Source organism: Pleurodeles waltl, chromosome 10 (assembly GCF_031143425.1).
Source record: "Pleurodeles waltl isolate 20211129_DDA chromosome 10, aPleWal1.hap1.20221129, whole genome shotgun sequence".
Taxonomy (NCBI): Eukaryota; Metazoa; Chordata; class Amphibia; order Caudata; family Salamandridae; genus Pleurodeles; species Pleurodeles waltl.
The window spans coordinates 27,668,270-27,694,424 of record NC_090449.1 but is presented as its reverse complement, the minus strand read 5'-3'; the positions used below and the strand labels follow the sequence as shown (position 1 = coordinate 27,694,424).

Genomic DNA, 26,155 nt, shown 5'->3' with positions numbered 1-26,155 from the left:
ATTCCACCATCTTTGGTCTCCCACCCTGTACCCAAGTTCCAGAGTGTGAAGAGGCTGATACCACCGACCCACGCCTGGAGCTCACCAGAGTCACTGATCAGGTGACGCGGTTCTCTGTCTGCACAAACTGAGACACTGTGCCCGAACAAGAGCAGATGCAAACTGCTGCTGCCAACGCCAACCTTTGCCAGCATGGACTTATTGGGACCAAATACAACCGAACGGACTTGTGGGACAGTCTTTGGAGTCATCACTGGTGAGCTGCTCCTGCAATAGCGTATGCCGGTCCCCTTCTCTTTGAATAAATCACGTGAAGGAGATAAGGGGTGGAGGAAGTAGGCACCATAGGTATATCTGCATTTCATTTGATCCCCTAGAGGTACACAGCACTATAACTGAACTAACTTTGGCACGTGTAGTATTTAGTTTTGCTTTGCGATTAAGGTTGTTTCTTTAACTTAAAAGACTAGCATTGGGCTTGACGATTTGTGCATGTTGGTTGACTTGCCTTCTGAGCACCTGCCCCCAGCACTACAATCCTTAGAAGTTTGTGACTGATCGTCCTCGCTATCCTGAGAGTCGAGCGCAGAAAGGGTTGTACTTTTCAAAGTTTGCAGAGCCATGAGTAGGATGACTCCAGGAAGGCCAACTGTTTCAATCACATTAGTTGTGGCCTAGTAACCAGTCTCCCACGAGCCTTCTCCCTGAGCGGGGCGTGACACACTGTATGCGTCTATCCTCTCTGTCATAGAGAAACACGAGATATGAAAGATGCTTTATTTCTTTGCCCGAAGCTCAGTGTGGCACTAGTACAACTTCCTCAAGAATATGTTTATTCGCAACAAAGTGGGGACTACAAAACTATCCTTGGTCTTTATTATGTCCTGCCAAGTGTTCTGTCTGTCAATATGTTTATTTAAAATTGTAAACCATTTTTATCATTATTGTAACAATTGTTTTTTTATTACTGTTTATTGTGGTATTTTTTCAGGTTCTCCACAGAAGGTCAGCAAACTCATACAAAGATAAAATGTGGTCCTGAAATGTGAGTGAGTGAATCTCTTGTACAATATTCTGAGCAGCTCTTCCATTTCCTGACCCTCATCGTTCAACTTTGGGTACTGGCACGTGGAACTTTACATGATTCGTTTTCACTTGTCGTACAGAGATCTAGGCCTGGTGCGCCACAATGCGAATCCCATTTGCGAGTGCTGCACAGACCTTGAATTAGCAGGTCTGTGAGGATGTGTCCCACTCCAAGAAAGAGTGCTGTCAGTAGAAGTCTCTCTCCAACGTCCAACACTGGATCGCATATGCTTCCACTCACAGCTGGGGTGCACATGTATTCCTCTTTGGCGCCTAGTAGTATTTGGGTCAGTGGCACCAATTGCTTTGGGGCTGGTGGCATTGATGTGGCATCTCAGCCTGCAAAGTTTTTTTTCGCAAATGTTTATTAAGGACCTGAGCTCTGCCACTGAAGCCAGATCTTGGTGTCCTCAGTTAGGTTTTGTGCTCTTTTAATGGGTGACTAGGAACAGCTGTGTACATGCTGGTGAAATGCTTCAATGGCATTCTCACTGCCTTGTTAAGACCTCTACAGTCATTTGCAGCATGTTTGTACCCCCCAAATCTGGCGGTTTGTAGTGACTTGAGGACATGTGATCAGTTCTGCAGTGGCGTCTGATCCAGGAGTTCATCTCGATCCCTCCTTTTTTTTTTTTTTTTTTTTTAGGATTTCACGATTTGTGCCATAACAATCCTTATAGTGGCTAAGTTGCTCAGAACTTGGGACTATTCGGTTCTCAGCTATTTATAAAGAGGGGCAGGGTGCCCTCCTGCAGTTTAGCACTGGGTACCACCTGGATGCATCAGGTGGGCGCTGCCCGCACCTTCATTACAGTCCTCCGCGTCTGAGACTGTGCCACCTGATAAAGTGAATCATCTTCTTAAATCCTCGAACCCTGTCCTGGCGGTCATCGGTCTGGTGCTGAAGGCTGTCTTGGCGCCCAGAAACTCCTTTCATCAGACATGGGATGGGGTTTGAGTTTTTATATATCTTGGCTGTAGACCTAAGGAGAAACAATAGCCCAGTTGTTCTTCCACATGTCTCCAGACATCAAGGAGCAGAAACCCCCTTTACCAGCCAAGACAGGTAGATACGGGCACATGTGCAAAATACAAATGTGCACCACTGTGCAAACACAAGGGCGGCTCAGTTCACTCATCAGGGGCACTAAACATATAGGTTTTCCAAACTACTGTGCAGTGCAGACGTCTGCTGCGTTTTCTGTACGTCGGAATACATAAAAGGGTTTATCAAAAGTCACTGGTACACATGCAGGTGTCTTTAGAAAGAAAAAAGTAGGACATCTTGTAAAGTAGTCAGTTTGAACCGCAGCGTTCCCATAGGTGTCTTCAAGGGCTCGGGTCTAGGTCTGGTCTGTACTTTTGGGAGGAGCAGCAGGGGTTTCTTTTTCAATCTCTTGTTTTGTGGTGGTTAAGTCGTTGTTTGCAAATTAAGGGCCTGATTTAGGTCTTGGTGGAGAAGACTACGCTATCACAACTGTGACAGATGTCCCGTCCGCCTTGTTACGATCCCATGATATCCTATGGAGATCCTGATAAGGGGGACGCGACAGCCACCTCGGTTGTGACCGAGTATTCCCTCCGTCAAGATCTAAATCATGCCTTCAGTTCTAAATAATAACTCTGCGCTGTTTGTACCACCCACAGAGCGACAGGTGTTCTGCTCCACATTTGTGAGGAGTCCCAATCTGACCGCAGAGGAGGTCTGTTGTTGGAGATGCCATACGTAGCATCCATCATTACTTATACTAAGGCGCCCCTACCTGTGTTGCAGCTGTCTTCATTCTGAACCTGAGATCTTATGGTCATGTTTTCAGCACCCTTTTCCGGTTAGACACCGATGTGGAATATTTGGGTCAGTAGCACCGACTGTGGATTCACAGCCTCAAAGTGTTTTTTGTTTTTGTTTTTCGAGGACCTACGTTTTTTGCCACTGAAGTTGGACCTTGGGTATCTGTGTTAGTCTCTGTGTTCCTTTAATGGGTGACCAGGAACAGCAGATCTACCTTAAATTTGGGGGGGGGGGGATGGATATTTCTTACTTTTAGTTTGTTATTGGTTCATAATTGCATTATTTTTTGCACAGTCTTTGCAATATTCAGAGTTTTGGGTCACAGAGCTTCATTTCAGAGGCGGGGAGAAAAAAAAAAAAAAAAAAGTGATGGTTGTGTCGCTTCCAGCACAAAAAAAAAAAAACTCATTACAGAACTCTGACCCAACATACTATGACAAACGATGCTCAAGGCTTTGATTCTTGAGCTTTAAAGTTCTTTAGCTGAACATCTGTCAGTGTCCTACCATGCTAGCCCGGTAAATAATTCTGCATCGAAGCAGAGCGGCCTTAGATTACATTAGCAACTGAATTCAAATGGATGTTTGCCATCCTTGGGAGCTGAAAATGTGACACACGCCTCAAATCCAAATATTTCTCATTCATTTCTCATTCATTCTCATAAGGCCTTTCGCTTAGCAGATGTCAAACCCTGAATAGCTTTGGTTAGTACTAGCTCCAGTTATTTTTCGTTGTTATCTTCTTGTCCGGTGATCCTGCGTTCAGTCATAACAGAACTTTTCAGTACTCCTTTAATCAATGCTGCATTTTCTAGTTTTCCCAAAATATAAAAAATATGCTGTAACTTTTGAACCCAATTCCTTCATGGTGGCACGTTCAGAGCATGCCAATGCTTAATTTGAGCCAGTGGTTTTTGGTGCCCGGCACCGACACTTAACTGCCACCACGGCCACTTATGACAGATGCCACATGGTGGTGCTGTTTCTGTAATTTAAGGAGGAGCGGAACAACAATAGTTGATCAATTCAATATACATTTTTTTTTAAATAGTACCAACCACCCAAGCCAGTTTTGTAGCTTTGGGGGCCTCAAACAGTTTTATGAGTCACACTTGTAGCAGGGTGATGGCTAGCAGTTGTGCAGGTGCTGTCACTGGCAATGCTTGCAAAGGCAATGGGCGGTGCAAGTTGCGGTGGCCTCCTGATGTGGGCCTTGGCACTTATTTTATTTAAAACACTAAGCACTGGAGCATGTAAGTGTGTAACAGGGTCTCAGTGCACATATAGAATGATATGTGGCATGTGAGTCCAGAGTTTGATGGTGCTGTAAGATTCCAACCCAAGGACAAACATTGACATCCTATTCTCACACAAAGGCAGAGGGCAGGCTTTGCCCGTCATTAATATGGCTGGTGTTGGACGTGCCACTGTGGTAGCTTCTGTGAGTCCGCCAGTGATGCCCAAGCCCCTTGTGCGTCTCTTACCTTGTGGGGCTGGCCACAGAGTTGCGCCGGTTCTTCATCTCACAGTAGATCTCGGCCGGGGAGAACTTGTAGCCAGGCCTCCGATCAGGGCTGCTGGACACCGCTCGCATGTGATCTCTGCCCCGCGGCGGGGATGGACGGTCAGGAAGCAGGTGAGGCTTGGCCCCAGAAAATCCCTGCAACTCATCTGGAGAAAAAGAATAAAACCACAGCAGACAGTCAGAACTCAAGAAAAAGGCATAACTCACGATAAAATCGAGCCTGACCAGCCCAGGTCATTAAAATCAAGAAGACCAGAATAGTCTGGGCTGGGCAGAGACCAGCAAGGGAGAGACTGCGTCCAAGCACCTATCACTGGCTGTCATGGTGGCCCTTCCAAACCATGTACTAGTGTCTGATCACTTTACAGGTCTGTTCTTCCCTTCTATACCCATGTAAGTCTAATACTTTTACTACTTAGCCCCTGAACAGGCAATGACTCAATATTAACCCATCTGGTCCATGGTGGCCTCCATGTGATGGACGTTCTAGACGCATGGGAAGAAGGCTGTATTTGGAGGCAGGTTGGCATCAGAAGGCACCATGTTTAACATTATCCATGCCCACCTTTCAGAGTATCTGCCTTAGTTAACAGTCGGTCAGAGGCCTTGACGAGTACTTTAGGGTGCTCAATGGGTGGGAGAAAATGTCAAACCCTGCGGTCTGTTGAAAGTTTACCCGTAGCACGTTTCCGGGTGGCGGCCAAGGGAGTGGAGGTCAATGTGGTTCTCACAGAAAGGCTCTGCTGTCTACAGGCCACAATTTACAGGTGTTGCAGCTATAGGTCTTTAGCTCGAAGTGGTGCAATCACCAGTAAAGTGTTGGTGGAGTCATACATAGCATCAAGTGCTGCCCCCTACAGGCTCGAGGTGAAAGGTTCTGCTGTCTGTAGAATGTGCTACACTTGTTAGGCTGGGAATGGACTTTACGAAAGGAGGGCTGAAGGTGCTGTGCAGATGCTTGGACAATATGTACACATTCTGAATTAGCCTTTTTCACACCAATTTCTGCAAATGTGGAGACCGGGGTTGAATTTGATTTAATTTGTCCCGAGCCACGCACTTTGCCGAACCAGCATTCAAACGTGGGTGTCCTTGTCGTAGTTGGACTCTTGCTCTAGTCGAGACTGGTTTAGGGATGACAGCACTTTTGTTTGCAGGTGGCTAAGCCAGTCCTACAAGTCACAACTGTCGGCCCAACCCTCCCGGCTCACAAGCAGTACCTCACTAAAAACTCAAACAGTAAAAGGAGTCGTCTTAGAATGAGATTACATTTTTCTCACATTAGCAATAAGTTTCAGTCACACACAGGCAATGAAGAAAATGCAGGAATTTTTCAATAGGTTTATTAAAAAGACTGCAATCTACAATAAAATGCATGAGCTGCAATGATCAGGATAATGAACAATGCAAGAAGCAGAATTGTAAAGATGAGTCATAAATACAAAGACCTCCACCATCTTGCAATAAACATGAGATGTAAAAAACCCTAAAACCGTAGCATAAGAACATAATCTCTAACCTAATGAGAACTAGTTGTGATAAACCTAATCTGCAACCAAATTCGACACAGGCCCTTATCTTCTCCCTCTCTTCAGGCCCCCTCCTATGTTTGGTATTTGATTTGTGACATCACCACCCGTGAACTTGCGACACTGTTTAGAATGAGCAATGATGATTCCAGTCTCTGCTCTATAACAAAGGCAGACAGGCTTGTGCCACGTGTTTCAAGAGTGGTAGAAATTTACATTTTGCTTATGTTGTGCCAACTGACGTAGCACGCTACCCTTCACCCTCACAGTTGCAAAGCTAGACCCATACTATCTGTGTGGACACAGACTCAACTCTAACAATGTCTCAACACTGGTGGGCTGAGGTACCCCAATTGCTGAGTGTCCCCCAGTCTCGTGGCATGCGTGTCTGAATTATGTGGTTTGGTCTTGAAAACTCACCGTTCTCGTGGCTGGCAGATTCCGACAGGGAGCTGCTCTCTGAGTGGAGCAAATCCTCTGCAAAAGAGTAAAAGATGTTATTTGATTCTAGAAGCATGAAAACCTTAAAATCTAAGTATGGAAAAGCCGCTACCTGCTATCCTCTCTGGAACACTACGGATAACTAGTGCCAGGAGGGGTCTCCTCTGCCCCATACACCCATGCCGCATGCCTACACCCTAGCAGCCGCCTTTGGAGATGGACAAGATTATATACAATTCAACAACAACACTACAGCAAGCCAGACAATAGGTCAGCAGCAGATAAATTACAGGCCAGGATACAGCCCAACAGTCTCCGCAGTCTGATAGGTGACGACTCCTACCATCCTGACCTTCCATAGACACAAATCTGTATGTCTGTCACTTGACTAACTCTGTCAAATCTCTACTAGTCTTTCAGGGCATCAGCTTGTGAGGTCCTATATCCAGAGTTGGCATTGATACATCAATCAATCAAAAAAAATTGTTGAGTGCACTACTCATCCGTGAGGGTCTCAAGGCGCTGGGTGAGGGGAGTTTCGGGGGGGGGGGCAGGGAGGGTCACTGATTGAACAACCATGTCGTGAGGTTCTTTCTGAAGACCAGGAGGTCTTTGGTTTTGCGAAGGTCGATACATAGTCCTATAGTTTGATGGGCCAGGAGAGTTGGCGAGACAGGGTAGTTCTACAAGTGTCCTTGTGGTGCACCTATGGCCACTCTCCACCACCAGGACACACACTGTGGCTCCTTGGTCTTCTCCCCACATCTCTGCTGTACTAGCACGGTGTGAGCTTGCCCACAAGCGGTGTGCCGGGAAAAGAGGCGCACTTTGCGGTCTCCTCCTGGAGTCCCAGGCTACGTTTCTGTGACCGCAGATTCCAGAGGGATGGGGGGCTAGTTGTGGCCTCCTACTCGTGTGTGTTTAAGGGGGACTCGTGATGTTCAGCACCCAGGAGCTTTGTCCTGGAGAAAGTCAATCTTCTAAATTCACACCTGATGACAGCTGCAGAACATACCAATACTGCCCTCCAAACCTTTCTATTTAATTCCTCAAAACCGGGGCAGCATTGTGCATGTGATACGATGACTCTGTCCTTATCCTAAGTCCGATGAAGTGCCTGGGTGAACGTGAAACGAGGGAATGAGGACTGCTTCTCTCAGTCTGTGATCTGTTGTTTAATTGGAGAAATGTTAATCATGAACAAATGCAGCTTGGCTTTAGAAAAGAAACTGTCTGCAGTAGGTCACTGGCTCTCAGACTTTGATGTGCTGCATGTAATAAGTATATTTGATCATTCTGTGTGATAGAGAGGGGGCATGTGAGATTATGTAGTCACTACATAACTGCACGCTGTGCAAACCTGCAGGTACGGTCCCTTTTAAACCTTTGCAACACTGCAGAGACTCACTGCATGTGAAATGTGCACGAGCACTGCTGTAAACTGTTGGTGCTGTTTCACCAGAGGCTTGGGAGCCCTACTGAGCCCTACATAGTGCAGTTACTCTGAGAACTGCTGCTACAGCCTGATACGTTAAAAGCAGCTCTGCACCTAAGTGCTGTCACTTCTACGTCCCAACATTTCAAAGCAGGAAAGCTGGAGATTTAAAACAAATACATTTGGGGGAGTTACTTGTTTTTCCCATGGACTAGCATCAAAGAGGCAGTTTTAGGCCTGAGAAAGCTAAAATAAAGCTGATTTGGGTTTTACAAATTGGGAGTATCCTGAATGAATCGGGTATATTGCCAGGCATGGTTACTGTACTGTCCTAGTGCGAAATGGTGGTGATGTTACTTTGAAAGTAACACCAGAGTTGAGGTGAACCAATACAACTGCATTGGGACCATCAGCATACATGCCACCATTTTAGAAAGAAAATGGGAGATTCAGAAAAAATAAATAAGATCGATTAAATACATTTTCCACATTAACTTCCACTGAAGCAGAGCTAATTTCAGGCGACAGATTGCTAAAATAAAGCATTTTTTGCAATAAAAATCGTGAGTCTCCATCCTGAATTGAGTCTGTCGTTATGCATGCATGAGGGGGTCCCTGAAGTACATTTAACCTAGGCAGCCTGTTCTCTGCCAATATGTTGTCACCCTCCCCGCTCACTTTCCCCAACAATGGGGAGTTCTCGGATCACACTTGTTTCCATGGCTAATCCTGCCAGGAACGCTGGCTTTCCCGCTCTTCCCTGTCCAACCCATGGTTCCCGCACCTTGCATGATCTGCGAGACCCGCTGCAGTGGCTTTTTGCCCAGCCGGGCCCGGTATTCGTTGGCCTGCTCCTCCAGGTCCTGCAGCCGCTTCAGCGCATCAGCGTACACCTGCTTCCTCTTCCGCCGCTGCTCAGCGTTCAGGTCGGCTGACACCACCAACTTCCTGGCCGCCTCCACGATCTGCTGTTGCATGATGAACTCTCGGTCCAGCTCCTCCAGGTGCAGGTCCTGGGGGCAGAGACCGGAAAATATGCATGTGACATTGGCCTCTGTTAAAGGAACACTGCTGCACAATCACAAGCACTCTACAATGGCCACAACAGCGGTGCAAGCTTTCTATCATACACGCGGCACAGCAATGGTATGAGCAGTGCAGACGTCTCACATGATACACATAACACAGCGCACTGAAAGCTTCCCTTGCATACACAAACAGCAGGTGGAGAAGTGTGGCTCAATGGTTAGAGCGGCAGACCCTGAAGCAGAGATCTGGCTCAAGACCAGGGTTCAAGTCCCGCTTCGGCAGGTCTTGGACTCCGTTCCCTTGGACCAGATAATTCTCGCCTCGGTGCCTAATCTAATTCATGGGTCCCACTCTGCAACTCTGGGCAATAGCTTGCTTAATCTCCACCACGGCCCCAACAGTGCTTGGATGCCTGGCTTCACCCTGGGGGTGCTCAGGAGTGGGCGCCTCACAGGGAAAAGCCAGGAGGGGTTCCATAGCGGTATGAGTACAGCGCCTTGAGACCCTAACGGGTGAGTAGTGCGCTACACAAGTGCTAATTTACATTTTACAGGTGCAGCTGGGTAGACAATACAAGCGCTACAAACACATTTGTACACGGAAAAGCAACTTATCCAATGTAACCACACCGGGCACAGGGAGTGCAGAACGGCAAGGTACTTTCATTGACCAAACAGTTACAGCATGGTGCGAGGGGTGCCCCACTCACTAGACTACAGACTGGCACAATTTGGAAATAAAGTCTCATAGAACCCACTCTCAGTGGAAACTGGCAAACTTGCTAGCTCACAGTCTGTGCACAGGAGACCATATTTCTAACTCCTTCAGTCTCTGCAGCTTCCCAGTTTAAAAGGAAGTGTTTTTAGAAACTATATACAAATTAGAGAGACCCACTCTACCAAGTGGACTGTCCAGGCCTCCTCCTTTAAAAAAAAAAAAAAAAAAAAAAAAAAAAAAAAGCATAAATGCTGTTTTTATATATAAAGAACCCTCGCCTACCAGGGTTTGCCTCATCACCGGGTTCCTTCCCTTTCCGCTGCGCAACGGGGCGCGCTGCAACCAATGAGCTACACGGGAGCACTCATTAATATCCAAGTATTTGTAAGGGTGTGTGAGCTGGATAGGGAGGGTCATCTGTTAAAAATACCTGGCTGGTAGCAACCGTTGCTTTAACGAATGCCCCAGTCGGTGTGGTTAAAACGTGAGAAGAAAAATGGGAAGTTCTGAGGGGCCTTCTGGCTGTAGCTTCCTCCGTTGATATGGTCCACATGTTATTGCCACCAGCCCTGCGCCTTCCGTCAGGACCGGAAAACCCTGTCCCCGAGACATACCTTACACACCTATGCAAATGTTGCCAGGTGTATTCTAGTCACACACCATGCATGCCAAAGATTTTTACAGCTACTTGGTGTATGATCCACTGTATGTGTAGTGACACTTGATAATGCTCGGTAGGTCCACAGACGCGAGGGGAGCTTGCAGCAACACCGTCTTCATGGACCCCGCCTGGGGTAAATGGGCCAGGCCGGCCCTTGAAGACACGATGACGCAAGCCGCCAAGGGAAAACCATGGTAGCGAGTGCTCTCTGTATACAAAAACACCATTTTTGTTTTTTTAAAGAAAGAGGCCTGGACAGTCCACCTGGTAGAGTAGGGCTCTCTAATTTGTGTATAGCTTGAGTTCGAGGAGGAGGAGTCCCCTCTGTTCTACCTGTTCTGGCGTGTTCTTGCATGCACCTTACATGCACAGCGTCTGTGATCATGCTTACTCCAGGCCCTCCAGCAGAGTAGTCAAACAAATCTGTCTGTACCTCCAAGTGCACCAAAACTGTAGTGTAAAGGTGAATAAGGTGGAAATAAGCTACAAGTAATAGTGAAGAGTACAGAAAGCCTGCGTCTCTTTGAACCATTTAACAGAGTGATCTGCTTCGGGCTGTCAATAACACGGGCACTGGCAAAGGCATCAGAAATCACTAAAACCTTTAGATCAATGCCAAATCAATTTGAATAATTGTGAGTTCGAGCTCAGTCGTATGTGCTTCACCTTCTGAGCCTTTATATTGCAATGAGTCTTCGCCCCTCTGAGGCTTTTATTAAGTCTTCTCTACTCACAGCGTAAGCTGCTGTGGCCAGACCTATTGTTTCCAATACACACGGAGGGGGCTTTGGGTCAACCCCTTGTTCAAGATTGGATAGCTTTGTTGGCCACCTCAGTCCTCTTGATTTAATCTTTTTTGTCTGATTCTTGTGTTAGTCTAGCTTAGGCACATTTAGGGTTCAGTGTTGCGATTGGTTGACTTGTATCCTTCCGCTGCTGACGTTACTTGCAGTCAGGGGATCCTTCCTTCTTCAAACGCTCTATGGGAATGCAGGTGTTTTCAGAACCCTGGGGAAGCCCGTCACAGTAAGCTTTCATTTGTACAGAGAGCAAATGTGCATCCAGAAAAGATTCATGCTGCAAAACTCTTAGTCCATACACATCTCAAACAGGTCGTTGTCCACATCAACTGTAGGTAGTGCAAGCTTCCATCACACACACGCAGCATTGGAAGCAGCAGTGCAAGCTTCTCTCAGAATCCGCAGTAGTGGAAGCTTCCAACACACTCACATGCAGCCGCGGGAGCAGCAGTGCAAGCTTCTCTCAGACTCAGCAATAGTGCATCTTCCATCACATGCAGCATCTGGAGCAGCAGTGTAAGCTTATCTCAGACTCAGCAGTAGTGCAAGCTTCCATCACATGCACATGCAGCCGCAGCAGTGCAAGCTTCTCTCAGACTCAGCAATAGTGCATCTTCCATCACATGCAGCATTGGGAGCAGCAGTGTAAGCTTATCTCAGACTCTGTAGTAGGGCAAGCTTCCATCACGCACACCTGCAGCCGCAGGAAAACAGTGCAAGCTTCTCTCAGACTCAGCAGTAGTGCAAGCTTCCATCACATGCACATGCAGCCGCAGGAGCAGCAGTGCAAGCTTTTCTCAGACTCAGCAGTAGTGCAAGCTTCCATCACACGCACATGCAGCCGCAGGAGCAGCAGTGCAAGCTTTTCTCAGACTCAGCAGTAGTGCAAGCTTCCATCACACGCAGCCGCAGGAGCAGCAGTGCAAGCTTCTGTCAGACTCAGCAGTAGTGCATCTTCCATCACATGGAGCATCGGGAGCAGCAGTGCAAGCTTCTCTCAGACTCGCAAACAAAAAAAGATCAGCATGTGCAGAAAGAGTGAAAGCTTCCTTTTACAAATGCCTGGTTGCAATCGTAAATTCTTTCATTACCTGCTCCTTGCATAACGCACAGTTAAATAATTCGAACTCTATCATCCACACAATTCGACACTCACCTCTCCCTTTAGGGCCTGCAGGCTTGGCATTCTGTACACAGCTCCCACCCGGCGGCGGATGTGTGGCAGCCTCTCCCCCGCCTCCAGGGGGTACTCCGCCGGTACATGCCCCGTCAACTCCTGCCAGGTGTGGGGAAAGAAGAGCGACGTCAGATCCGGTAAGGCTGCCCGATGACAAAGTCCTTACAATGCCCCACATCTGCCAGGGAAGTGCACACCACCTTCTGTGTTAACATCCCTGGGTCGCCCAGTAGGAGGCGGTGGAGGAAGAGAGAGTCTGAGCAGGAGAAGCAGGCAGTGGTGAGTGTGTCCAGTACCCTGCAACTGGTGTTCCTGCAGAGTTTGGGTCTACTGGCCAGCTGCTGCCCATTCAGTACCACACGCCCCCCCCCCTGGCACTACGAGGCCAGGTTGGAGGGTGATGAGGAGAGGTACAATGCAGACGGGGAGGAGGAACATGAATTGTATTGTGGTTTCTGACAGACGTCATCTGAGGTCATTCCTTGAAAAGGTGAGTGAGTTCATATTGTACTTTCAGTTCATCAGCAGGCTGTGGCAGGCACAGGAAATGACTCTCAGACATGGTTCTGCAATGTCTATTACTGTGACACTCTGGCCAGTGCACCTGGTGCTGCCAGTGAGACGACAAGCATGCAGAACACTTCACCCCAGGCCTTCCAGATGCACTGGACTGGATTCTTACAATGCCGCTCTAGCTCGATTACCCGCCTTGTACCAAAAGCTTTAATGTATCTTTATATTTTTTGTGCACTAAACCCCAGCACAACAACCTCCGGCCTCTCAGAGTCCTTGATCACCACTCTGGATAGGTAACCTGCCCATCGCCTCCTAGCTCAATCACTCGTCCTCCCCTCCCCCCGCTGCCACCATCTGCCCTTCTCAGTTCTCCTCACTGCTCATTGTGTAACTTGACAAGTTACAAGAAATCCTGCTCCCAGGTATGGAGAGGTTTTCACCCTCCTCGTCTATTTCTGCTACCACCCCTCCTTGAGTTCTCCCATCACGAGGCCTTTTTCTCCCACTAACCGCAGAGTGCATAGAGTGCCTAGAAGCTTGCCAGTATCCCTTTGAGGATACCCCAGATTTGTTCTACCACTTCTCTCCTTCTCCATTATATATGATCCACCGCCACTCATTTTTCTTCTCAGGCACCTAAAACCAATGTTCCAGTTGGAAGTTTTACATGGAAAAAGGGGTTCAAAGTCCTTAAAAGAAAAGACAGGTGTTGGGTGATTTGAGGAAGTTCGAAACTTGCCAAGGTGGTGGTCTTGAGTGACCTACCAGAGGTTTTTGCCAGTGGGACCAACCTAGCGTGTGCATCAAGTCGTTCTCAAACACGTGCCCCATCTCCCAAATGTCCACAGACTCCCTCTTGAACATCAATGGAAAACAACTGGGGCTGCCCAATTTAACCCTCTAGAGTTTTGGGCAAATCGACATACAAAATCATAAGTAATGACTCTCGAGAGATAGATTCTTACATATAGTTTATCAATAATAATATCTATATTATGGGATCATTGGTAGTTTTATTTCACTGTGTTTCCATTTTTTTTTCAAGTTGTTTTTTTAATTTATTATTATTATTATTTTTTTACAGACACTGCAAGGCTATAGGATCAATGTATTTTTCTTAAATACCAATATATTATGCATATACCATAGCAAAAAAAAAAAAAACAACAAAAATATCCATCTCATTATTATTATTTGGACAGCTGCTAAAATCATTACACAGTTACACACTTGTCATTATATTACAATCTTTCAAGGGTGACCGCCAAATATATATAGTCCATCATGTTTGGTCAGTTCAACAGGTAGCCCATACTAAAGGGACTAATCGCCTGATAACTCCGTTATCTCACACGCATTGTGGATTACGGCTGATGGGCTTCCTCTCCAAGTGCTTTCACATTTAATGTGGACTCTTTCCATATTAATATATCATCTCAATGGAAATCAGGCATGTTTGCCCAAATTCACAAAATCATAGAAAAATAGACTACTTGACAAATAAAAGTATTAGAACCTTAACACAAACCCCATGCACTAGAGGAAGCCTTCCAAATTCAAGACGACCTTGGACCCTGATGAAACCACGCCTGGATCACACCTCACCTCCTCACCCCGCTGAGGTGCACATCAACGAGACGGCTGCTACGGACTGTTGAGAGAATATCCTGACTACTTCCTTCCTAACCAACCTATCACGTGCCCCACACCTTGACGCGCCAGCATTGCCACAGGGTCAAAAAGCAACAAATAGGCAACCCTATCAAAAGAACAGACAAAACCAGGGTGCTCCTGAAGTTGGGGACAGGAGATTAGCAAACAACAGGATAAGGTTGTGGGTTTCTAAGGTGCAATAGCCTGGTCTCTCCTGCATACTGGATCAAACCTGGGTCTGACATTGACTGGACCACAAAATAGGCCAGCCACTGTACCCAGGAATACCTCAGTTGTGTGTCGGGGAGAGTAGGAGAGTGATTCCCCCCTCATGAGTTATTGTAGTAGTGCACATTTGCCAGATGCTAAAAGCAAACCCAATACCATTAACACAAGTGCATTGCAGGAGGAAGAACAGACTGTTCCACCATCTGGGATGAAGAAATCTGGTTTGGACTGTACACCCCGGAGCCAGTCCTACCCGGTCACCCCTGGGCCATCCGATTCGTGACAACATTCGAGACTCAACCATTTGCAAATGCAAGAGCTTTAATCAGGTTTGTTGGTTAATTAACAGGTCTCTCTCACGAAAGTGACTCCCTGGACCTGCGTCAATTTAGAAACAGAAGCCCATCAGATAAAAAGCTCGGACAACATTAAATTCAGGGTGCTCCTGAAATGGAACTTTATCAGCAACAGGGTCCACGTCGGAATTGGAGAACTTTAACATCTGAAACAGAAAAGGACGTCTAAAGTAGCAGATTTTGTCTGTTTTTTGGATCAAAGGCCTTTTATTGGTGGTCAAAGCAGCATTAATTGGAGAAAGGGGGTAGATCGCTGGGAATGGGAGAAAGGAAGGAGAGTTAGCTTGTGAAGACGTATGTAAATGGTTTCACTGGCAAGTTTGTCTAAGATTGTCGTTTACCAAATCTACGCCACGTTGGCGTCAAGCCAACCCAACTAAAGCAGGGAAGTCTCCTCCCACCTCACAGTTTGTTTTTTACCCTGAAGTAAGATTCCACAACAATGTTACAAGTGGAAATTATCTTGTGGGAAATCTTAACAAGGTAGAAGTTTACCTCCTCTTACAAACAGAAAAATCAAGTCTCTCTGGGATCTAAAAGATTGTTTTGGGCTTTCATAGAGGCGTGAGGTCAGGGGGGTAAGATTGGTCGGCACCATTCGTTCTTGTTTTGTGAGAGCAGCAAACTTCCAAGCGCTGCCCGTTTCAAGCTAGCACATCGACCGGACTAAAGCGCTACCACTGGAATCATTACCCACTGAGATCCTTGATAAATGCTTGTGGCGTGAACCGTTACCCACACTTTGGTACATGTTATGGTTGTTCCGGGAGGATGGGTACCGGTCTCGTCTAGGTGTACTTCATCTAGCACAATGGTTATCAACCTGTGCCCTGGGACCCCTGGGGGTCCGCGAAGCCTCCGCAGGGGGCGGCAACTGCTTAGAAAATTAATATTAACAAATTAATAAAGTGTATATAAATAAAGTGGTGTAAAGAAATGGCTCCCTGTTGCAGTTACCCCCCACTTTTTGCCTGATACTGATGCTGACTTGACTGAGAAGTGTGCTGGGACCCTGCTAACCAGGCCCCAGCACCAGTGTTCCTTCACCTAAAATGTACCATTGTATCCACAATTGGCACACCCTGGCATTCAGATAAGTCCCTTGTAACTGGTACTTCTAGTACCAAGGGCCCTGATGCCAAGGAAGGTCTCTAAGGGCTGCAGCATGTCTTATGCCACCCTAGAGACCCCTCACTCAGCACAGACACACTGCTTACAAGCCTGTGTGTGCTAGTGAGAACAAAATGAGTAAGTCGACATGGCACTCCCCTCAGGGTGCCATGCCAGCCTCTCACTGCCTATGCAGTATAGGTAAGACACCCCTCTAGCAGGCCTTACAGCCCTAAGGCAGGGTGCACTATACCATAGGTGAGGGTACCAGTGCATGAGCACTGTGCCCCTACAGTGTCTAAACAAAACCTTAGACATTGTAAGTGCAGGGTAGCCATAAGAGTATATGGTCTGGGAGTCTGTCAAACACGAACTCCACAGCACCATAATGGCTACACTGAAAACTGGGAAGTTTGGTATCAAACTTCTCAGCACAATAAATGCACACTGATGCCAGTGTACATTTTATTGTAAAATACACCACAGAGGGCACCTTAGAGGTGCCCCCTGAAACTTAACCAACTATCTGTGTAGGCTGACTGGTTCCAGCAGCCTGCCACACTAGAGACATGTTGCTGGCCCCATGGGGAGAGTGCCTTTGTCACTCTGAGGCCAGTAACAAAGCCTGCACTGGGTGGAGATGCTAACACCTCCCCCAGGCAGGAGCTGTAACACCTGGCGGTGAGCCTCAAAGGCTCACCCCTTTGTCACAGCCCAGCAGGGCACTCCAGCTTAGTGGAGTTGCCCGCCCCCTCCGGCCACGGCCCCCACTTTTGGCGGCAAGGTTGGAGGGAACAAAGAAAGCAACAAGGAGGAGTCACTGGCCAGTCAGGACAGCCCCTAAGGTGTCCTGAGCTGAGGTGACTCTGACTTTTAGAAATCCTCCATCTTGCAGATGGAGGATTCCCCCAATAGGGTTAGGATTGTGACCCCCTCCCCTTGGGAGGAGGCACAAAGAGGGTGTACCCACCCTCAGGGCTAGTAGCCATTGGCTACTAACCCCCCAGACCTAAACACACCCTTAAATTTAGTATTTAAGGGCTACCCTGAACCCTAGAAAATTAGATTCCTGCCACTACAAGAAGAAGGACGGCCCAGCTGAAAACCCCTGCAGCGGAAGACCAGAAGACGACAACTGCCTTGGCTCCAGAAACTCACCGGCCTGTCTCCTGCCTTCCAAAGATCCTGCTCCAGCGACGCCTTCCAAAGGGACCAGCGACCTCGACATCCTCTGAGGACTGCCCCTGCTTCGAAAAGACAAGAAACTCCCGAGGACAGCGGACCTGCTCCAAGAAAAGCTGCAACTTTGTTTCCAGCAGCTTTAAAGAACCCTGCAAGCTCCCCGCAAGAAGCGTGAGACTGGCAACACTGCACCCGGCGACCCCGACTCGGCTGGTGGCGATCCAACACCTCAGGAGGGACCCCAGGACTACTCTGATACTGTGAGTACCAAAACCTGTCCCCCCTGAGCCCCCACAGCGCCGCCTGCAGAGGGAATCCCGAGGCTTCCCCTGACCACGACTCTTTGAACCTAAAGTTCCGACGCCTGGGAGAGACCCTGCACCCGCAGCCCCCAGGACCTGAAGGACCGGACTTTCACTGGAGAAGTGACCCCCAGGAGTCCCTCTCCCTTGCCCAAGTGGAGGTTTCCCCGAGGAATCCCCCCCTTGCCTGCCTGCAGCGCTGAAGAGATCCCGAGATCTCTCATAGACTAACATTGCGAACCCGACGCTTGTTTCTACACTGCACCCGGCCGCCCCCGCGCCGCTGAGGGTGAAATTTCTGTGTGGACTGGTGTCCCCCCCGGTGCCCTACAAAACCCCCCTGGTCTGCCCTCCGAAGACGCGGGTACTTACCTGCAAGCAGACCGGAACCGGGGCACCCCCTTCTCTCCATTCTAGCCTATGTGTTTTGGGCACCACTTTGAACTCTGCACCTGACCGGCCCTGAGCTGCTGGTGTGGTGACTTTGGGGTTGCTCTGAACCCCCAACGGTGGGCTACCTTGGACCAAGAACTGAACCCTGTAAGTGTCCTACTTACCTGGTAAAACTAACCAAAACTTACCTCCCCTAGGAACTGTGAAAATTGCACTAAGTGTCCACTTTTAAAACAGCTATTTGCGAATAACTTGAAAAGTATACATGCAATTTTGATGATTTGAAGTTCCTAAAGTACTTACCTGCAATACCTTTCGAATGAGATATTACATGTAGAATTTGAACCTGTGGTTCTTAAAATAAACTAAGGAAAGATATTTTTCTACATAAAAACCTATTGGCTGGATTTGTCTCCGAGTGTGTGTACCTCATTTATTGTCTATGTGTATGTACAACAAATGCTTAACACTACTCCTTGGATAAGCCTACTGCTCGACCACACTACCACAAAATAGAGCATTAGTATTATCTATTTTTACCACTATTTTACCTCTAAGGGGAACCCTTGGACTCTGTGCATGCTATTCCTTACTTTGAAATAGCACATACAGAGCCAACTTCCTACATTGGTGGCAGCGGTGGGATACAAGACTTTGCATTTGCTGGACTACTCAGCCAATACCTGATCACACGACAAATTCCAAAATTGTCATTAGAAATTCCTTTTTGCAATTTGAAAAGTTTTCTAAATTCTTAAAAGACCTGCTAGGGCCTTGTGTTAGATCCTGTTTAGCATTTCTTTTAGAGTTTAAAAGTTTGTAAAAGTTTGAATTAGATTCTAGAACCAGTTTTAGATTCTTAAAAAGTATTCCAACTTTTAGAAGCAAAATGTCTAGCACAGATGTGACTGTGGTGGAACTCGACACCACACCTTACCTCCATCTTAAGATGAGGGAGCTAAGGTCACTCTGTAAAATAAAGAAAATAACAATGGGCCCCAAATCTACCAAAATACAGCTCCAGGAGCTTTTGGCAGAGTTTGAAAAGGCCAACCCCTCTGAGGGTGGCAACTCAGAGGAAGAGGATAGTGACTTGGAGGACAATTCCCCCCTACCAGTCCTATCTAGGGAGAACAGGGTCCCTCAAACCCTGACTCCAAAAATAATAGTCAGAGATGCTGGTTCCCTCACAGGAGAGACCAACACCTCTGAAATCACTGAGGATAACCCCAGTGAAGAGGACATCCAGTTAGCCAGGATGGCCAAAAGATTGGCTTTGGAAAAGCAGCTCCTAGCCATAGAAAGGGAAAGAAAAGAGATGGGCCTAGGTCCCATCAATGGTGGCAGCAACTTAAATAGGGTCAGAGATTCTCCTGACATCCTAAAAATCCCCAAAGGGATTGTAACAAAATATGAAGATGGTGATGACATCACCAAATGGTTCACAGCTTTTGAGAGGGCTTGTGTAACCAGAAAAGTGAACAGATCTCACTGGGGTGCTCTCCTTTGGGAAATGTTCACTGGAAAGTGTAGGGATAGACTCCTCACACTCTCTGGAAAAGATGCAGAATCTTATGACCTCATGAAGGGTACCCTGATTGAGGGCTTTGGATTCTCCACTGAGGAGTATAGAATTAGGTTCAGGGGGGCTCAAAAATCCTCGAGCCAGACCTGGGTTGATTTTGTAGACTACTCAGTAAAAACACTAGATGGTTGGTTAACTGGAAATGAAGTGTGTGACTATGTTGGGCTTTATAATTTGTTTATGAAAGAACACATTTTAAGTAACTGCTTCAATGAAAAGTTGCATCAGTATCTGGTAGACCTAGGTCCAATTTCTCCCCAAGAATTGGGAAAGAAGGCAGACCACTGGGTCAAGACTAGGGTAACCAAAACTTCCACTGGGGGTGACCAAAAGAAAGGGGTTACAAAAACTCCCCAGGAGAAAGTGGGTGACACTAGAAACAAAGAAAAAGAGTCCTCTGTAGGCCCCCAAAAACCAGAACAGGTGGGTGGGCCCCAAGACACAACCCAAAACAAAGGTGGGTACCAGGGTAAGAACTGGGATGCCACTAAGGCATGGTGCCACAACTGTAAACAGTCTGGGCACCACACCAAGGACACTTCTTGTCCCAAAAACAAACCCCAGAACAAAATTCCAGGGGTAACCAGTGTAGCCATGGGAGATGACTCCTCAGATGAGGAGGTCTTCATAGCCTTCAACTGGAAACAGGGCCCAACAGGTGAGTTGGAGATTCCAGAGGGAAGTAGACACTTCCACCACCTACTGGTGAATGGAATCCCAACCACTGCCCTGAGAGACACTTGTGCCAGTCACACTATTGTGCATGACAGGCTGGTGCTCTCAAACCAGTACATCCCAGGTGAGACTGCCAGGGTAAGAGTTAGCCTAGACAGGGTCACTAAGAGGCCTGTGGCTTTAGTACCCATAGAAGTGGGTGGCACTCTTAGCTGGAGAAGGGTAGTAGTCAGTACAGACCTCCCCCTTGATTGTCTCCTTGGAAATGACTACCCAGAGGTTAGTCAGAGCCCAAGAGAGGAACTGGTCCAGTGCCAGTCCTCTCCCAAGGATTCTGGAAGTCCTGCCTCTGCAGTAAATGCAAGCAGGCCCCAGAAGAAGAAGAAAAGAAAACAGAGTAGGAAGGGTGGACAACCTTTAGCCAAGGTTACAGCAAGCCAAGGAGATTCTGCTCCAGTAGGGGAGAACTCCAAAAATGGCCCTGATAAAGTCCAACCTGACCCACAAGAAGTCCTGGCTAGTCAGGCAACTGTTAAACCTGAGTGGGTGGCTCCTCAGCTAACAGAAGAAAGAGTGGAAGAAGGGTGTTTACTACAAGATGTGGTAACCCCCCACTCTAATACAGCAGACAGGCAACCTGAACCCAAAGAGGCCTGTAACTTAGCCCCTTCCCTTTTAGGTGAAGAGCTAAAGGTGTGGTTCTGGGCACTGACAGCTGTCAGTGGCCTCTGCTGGGTGTTAGCCTTTATGGCTGCACTATCCTTAGCCTGGTGGTCTGACCCCATGCCAAATAGCAAGTTAGGCCCCCTGACCCTATTGGTCATGGTGGGGTTACTCCAGCTCTGGGTAACCTCTCTGGGTAAGCTAGGGGTAACCCTGGCCAAGATAAGGTTAGCAGAGGTGGATACCTCTAAGACCAAAATAGAAAGAATGGGTGGAGACATTGAAGAGGCAGACAAGAGGCAATTCAGACTAGGTCCTATCACTGTGGAAGTAGGTCAGTTCCCCAAAGGGAATGACCTGAACAGAAGGATGTAAGGCAGAGTAGGCCCTGCAACTAACCAGCCTATTTCTCCTACTCTTCCTCGCCTGACAGACTAGGAAGACTCTCCCAGCTTGGGCTGAGTCTCCTGGCCTGTGGGCTGGGGGGGGCTTGTGTAAAGAAATGGCTCCCTGTTGCAGTTACCCCCCACTTTTTGCCTGATACTGATGCTGACTTGACTGAGAAGTGTGCTGGGACCCTGCTAACCAGGCCCCAGCACCAGTGTTCCTTCACCTAAAATGTACCATTGTATCCACAATTGGCACACCCTGGCATTCAGATAAGTCCCTTGTAACTGGTACTTCTAGTACCAAGGGCCCTGATGCCAAGGAAGGTCTCTAAGGGCTGCAGCATGTCTTATGCCACCCTAGAGACCCCTCACTCAGCACAGACACACTGCTTACAAGCCTGTGTGTGCTAGTGAGAACAAAATGAGTAAGTCGACATGGCACTCCCCTCAGGGTGCCATGCCAGCCTCTCACTGCCTATGCAGTATAGGTAAGACACCCCTCTAGCAGGCCTTACAGCCCTAAGGCAGGGTGCACTATACCATAGGTGAGGGTACCAGTGCATGAGCACTGTGCCCCTACAGTGTCTAAACAAAACCTTAGACATTGTAAGTGCAGGGTAGCCATAAGAGTATATGGTCTGGGAGTCTGTCAAACACGAACTCCACAGCACCATAATGGCTACACTGAAAACTGGGAAGTTTGGTATCAAACTTCTCAGCACAATAAATGCACACTGATGCCAGTGTACATTTTATTGTAAAATACACCACAGAGGGCACCTTAGAGGTGCCCCCTGAAACTTAACCAACTATCTGTGTAGGCTGACTGGTTCCAGCAGCCTGCCACACTAGAGACATGTTGCTGGCCCCATGGGGAGAGTGCCTTTGTCACTCTGAGGCCAGTAACAAAGCCTGCACTGGGTGGAGATGCTAACACCTCCCCCAGGCAGGAGCTGTAACACCTGGCGGTGAGCCTCAAAGGCTCACCCCTTTGTCACAGCCCAGCAGGGCACTCCAGCTTAGTGGAGTTGCCCGCCCCCTCCGGCCACGGCCCCCACTTTTGGCGGCAAGGTTGGAGGGAACAAAGAAAGCAACAAGGAGGAGTCACTGGCCAGTCAGGACAGCCCCTAAGGTGTCCTGAGCTGAGGTGACTCTGACTTTTAGAAATCCTCCATCTTGCAGATGGAGGATTCCCCCAATAGGGTTAGGATTGTGACCCCCTCCCCTTGGGAGGAGGCACAAAGAGGGTGTACCCACCCTCAGGGCTAGTAGCCATTGGCTACTAACCCCCCAGACCTAAACACACCCTTAAATTTAGTATTTAAGGGCTACCCTGAACCCTAGAAAATTAGATTCCTGCCACTACAAGAAGGAGGACGGCCCAGCTGAAAACCCCTGCAGCGGAAGACCAGAAGACGACAACTGCCTTGGCTCCAGAAACTCACCGGCCTGTCTCCTGCCTTCCAAAGATCCTGCTCCAGCGACGCCTTCCAAAGGGACCAGCGACCTCGACATCCTCTGAGGACTGCCCCTGCTTCGAAAAGACAAGAAACTCCCGAGGACAGCGGACCTGCTCCAAGAAAAGCTGCAACTTTGTTTCCAGCAGCTTTAAAGAACCCTGCAAGCTCCCCGCAAGAAGCGTGAGACTGGCAACACTGCACCCGGCGACCCCGACTCGGCTGGTGGCGATCCAACACCTCAGGAGGGACCCCAGGACTACTCTGATACTGTGAGTACCAAAACCTGTCCCCCCTGAGCCCCCACAGCGCCGCCTGCAGAGGGAATCCCGAGGCTTCCCCTGACCACGACTCTTTGAACCTAAAGTCCCGACGCCTGGGAGAGACCCTGCACCCGCAGCCCCCAGGACCTGAAGGACCGGACTTTCACTGGAGAAGTGACCCCCAGGAGTCCCTCTCCCTTGCCCAAGTGGAGGTTTCCCCGAGGAATCCCCCCCTTGCCTGCCTGCAGCGCTGAAGAGATCCCGAGATCTCTCATAGACTAACATTGCGAACCCGACGCTTGTTTCTACACTGCACCCGGCCGCCCCCGCGCCGCTGAGGGTGAAATTTCTGTGTGGACTGGTGTCCCCCCCGGTGCCCTACAAAACCCCCCTGGTCTGCCCTCCGAAGACGCGGGTACTTACCTGCAAGCAGACCGGAACCGGGGCACCCCCTTCTCTCCATTCTAGCCTATGTGTTTTGGGCACCACTTTGAACTCTGCACCTGACCGGCCCTGAGCTGCTGGTGTGGTGACTTTGGGGTTGCTCTGAACCCCCAACGGTGGGCTACCTTGGACCAAGAACTGAACCCTGTAAGTGTCCTACTTACCTGGTAAAACTAACCAAAACTTACCTCCCCTAGGAACTGTGAAAATTGCACTGTGTCCACTTTTAAAACAGCTATTTGCGAATAACTTGAAAAGTATACATGCAATTTTGATGATTTGAAGTTCCTAAAGTACTTACCTGCAATACCTTTCGAATGAGATATTACATGTAGAATTTGAACCTGTGGTTCTTAAAATAAACTAAGGAAAGATATTTTTCTACATAAAAACCTATTGGCTGGATTTGTCTCCGAGTGTGTGTACCTCATTTATTGTCTATGTGTATGTACAACAAATGCTTAACACTACTCCTTGGATAAGCCTACTGCTCGACCACACTACCACAAAATAGAGCATTAGTATTATCTATTTTTACCACTATTTTACCTCTAAGGGGAACCCTTGGACTCTGTGCATGCTATTCCTTACTTTGAAATAGCACATACAGAGCCAACTTCCTACAAGTGGCTAAATGTACAATTGACATTTTTAAAACTTACTGTAGATGTCAACGAATTTAAAACTAGAGGCTAAAAATTAAATTAGTATCCTCGGATTGATTTGGGGGAGCAGTGCGGGTGCACAAGCAGTACATAGTATGCAAAATGTGCGGCTTAATTGAATTTAGAGAAGCTTCAACCTTCCTATTATTTTTTTTTGTATATATTTGTGTGCAAATTAAGCAAAGTGTGTTATAATTTGTGTATTTGTTTGATGGTCCCCGGGTTCCAATAATGATTAAGTGGGGGTCCCCGGGATCCAGTAATGAAGTCAGAAGGTTGAGAAGCCCTGATCTATCACACTCCGTGCTGGACTTCACGTGCTGTGCACTCCGCGAAGGTCTCAACTTCCTGATAATGAACGGTCCTAAAATGTTTGGGGTGTGCAGCTGAAACTTATGTTTATGCAGCGCCACACTGACTGCAGCATGTGATATTCCTGTGCACTGCTTCTTGCCTTCTCACTCTTTCCAATGGACTCAACACGTACAATCGCCCAGTGGATTCCAAATTGGAAGCTGCGCGAGGTGTGGTGAGTACATGGGTGGAGGTCGTCGCATGTGGGAAGAGTCGGCGTTCTTGAGGACCAGAGATGGACTCCATCCTCCTGCAGTAGAATTCACTCTATGACTAGGCATTCTGCTGTCACAGAAATGTGCATTTAGGGGTATACCTCAGAAACGTCTATATACGGCTAATTTAACGCTATGAAGTGGCCACATTTAGGAGAACTCTGGAATGGACGCGTTCACGCGAGCGGGCCGGCATCAGATTTGGAAGAGGGAACAACCACATTTTTGCAGCTTTGTAGTACGAGAGACTCGTTTGCATATTCCATATTTTTAAGTTTAGTTAAAATTTAATAGACTTTACAGACCATATAAACACAACCACAGTAAAATGATGCAGACGAAATCATAATACAATATAAACTATTTTCAATTTACCAACATTTTTCACGATCCCTTAATACATCCCCTGCCAGAGATTTGTGCTGCGCATCTATTGCAAAAACAGATTTCCGCATCCGTCGATTGAATCAAGCGCTCAGGAGTAGGCTCAAGAACCACATACGAGGAGATACAAATTTAGGGGGTAAACCCAAAATATGCTTTAATCTAGGAACTTTTCTAGTCCCGCGGTCCTATCTTCACCAGAGTGAGTATAAAGGAGGGACTGAGTACAACAGAAAGTAGGGAGTCATTGCTAGGAGAAGCCTAGAATTAGCTTCTTATAATGTATACATGAAAACTGCAGCTTTTTTTATGTCTAATCCTCAAGATCTGAAATAAACTACCACCAAAGGTTCTCTTGTTCTCCCTTCTTTGACCCCCGAAAAAAAGTCATTCCACACACAGAATTCCAGATGAAAGGACAACATCATTCAAGGCAAAAATAAACCATTGACAAGAATATACAATTCTAGACCCAGAGATGCAACACCAGATCCAGGGGAGGAAGCCTGGGCGGAGGTTAGAGAATTGTGAATTCAGGTGACAAGCTCGCCCGCCACCACGCACTGGTCCACAGTGCGCCCACCGCAGTTAGTCTGCGCTTAACAACAAGGCAAAATGGCCGCCGTGGGCCAGCAAGCGGTAAGCAGATCAGAGCGGTGTCTTGGGGTGTGGTCTTTATGACCCCGCCCTGTCCCCAGTACTTACCGCCTCCTGCAGGCAGAGCCTCTTCAGCTCCTTCAGCTTGAGGTTCAGCGCCTCCTGCAGGTTTCTCTGACGCTCCATCAGGTCCCGGATCCGCTCGGCCTTCAGCTTGGGGCTCAGGTCTCCATACGGAGAATCTGTAGGAGGAAGCAGGAGAGGATTGAGGGAGGGAGGGAAGACTTCATGTGCAGTATAGGGGAAAAAGAACAAGGGAGAAGGGCTGCACTAGATTTGGGGGTGTTGAGTGGAAGAGCAGAGATTCAACGTTGGGACAGGTATGAAGGAGTGTACAAACAAGACAACCTTTGGGTGAGGAAAAGGATTGGGGTAAATTACAGAGAGAGAGGGGTGGAAGAAAAGAAGGTATAAGGGAAATGAGACAGATGGGCACGTATGTGAGAGACTGGAAGAGGGGGTTTGCCTGGGGT

The 26,155-nt window shown here is 47.8% G+C and overlaps 1 protein-coding gene and 1 long non-coding RNA gene across 5 annotated transcripts in view; one reads left to right on the top strand and one right to left on the bottom strand.

Moving 5' to 3' along the window:
• The window catches only part of CCDC120 (coiled-coil domain containing 120), a 228,639-nt gene that overhangs the window by 17,545 nt on the left and 184,939 nt on the right, over positions 1–26,155 (bottom strand). For all 4 annotated transcript variants that reach the window (XM_069209516.1, XM_069209514.1, XM_069209513.1 and 1 more), the window contains 5 exons: positions 25,731–25,864; positions 12,171–12,290; positions 8,592–8,820; positions 6,352–6,408; positions 4,362–4,548 (listed from right to left, as the gene is read on the bottom strand). In XM_069209516.1, the coding sequence (XP_069065617.1) occupies positions 4,362–4,548; positions 6,352–6,408; positions 8,592–8,820; positions 12,171–12,290; positions 25,731–25,864 (727 nt within the window). The remainder of the gene's footprint in view (positions 1–4,361; positions 4,549–6,351; positions 6,409–8,591; positions 8,821–12,170; positions 12,291–25,730; positions 25,865–26,155) is intronic.
• LOC138260960 (uncharacterized) overlaps positions 1–26,155 on the top strand; it is a 112,208-nt gene that overhangs the window by 79,069 nt on the left and 6,984 nt on the right. The window lies entirely within an intron of this gene.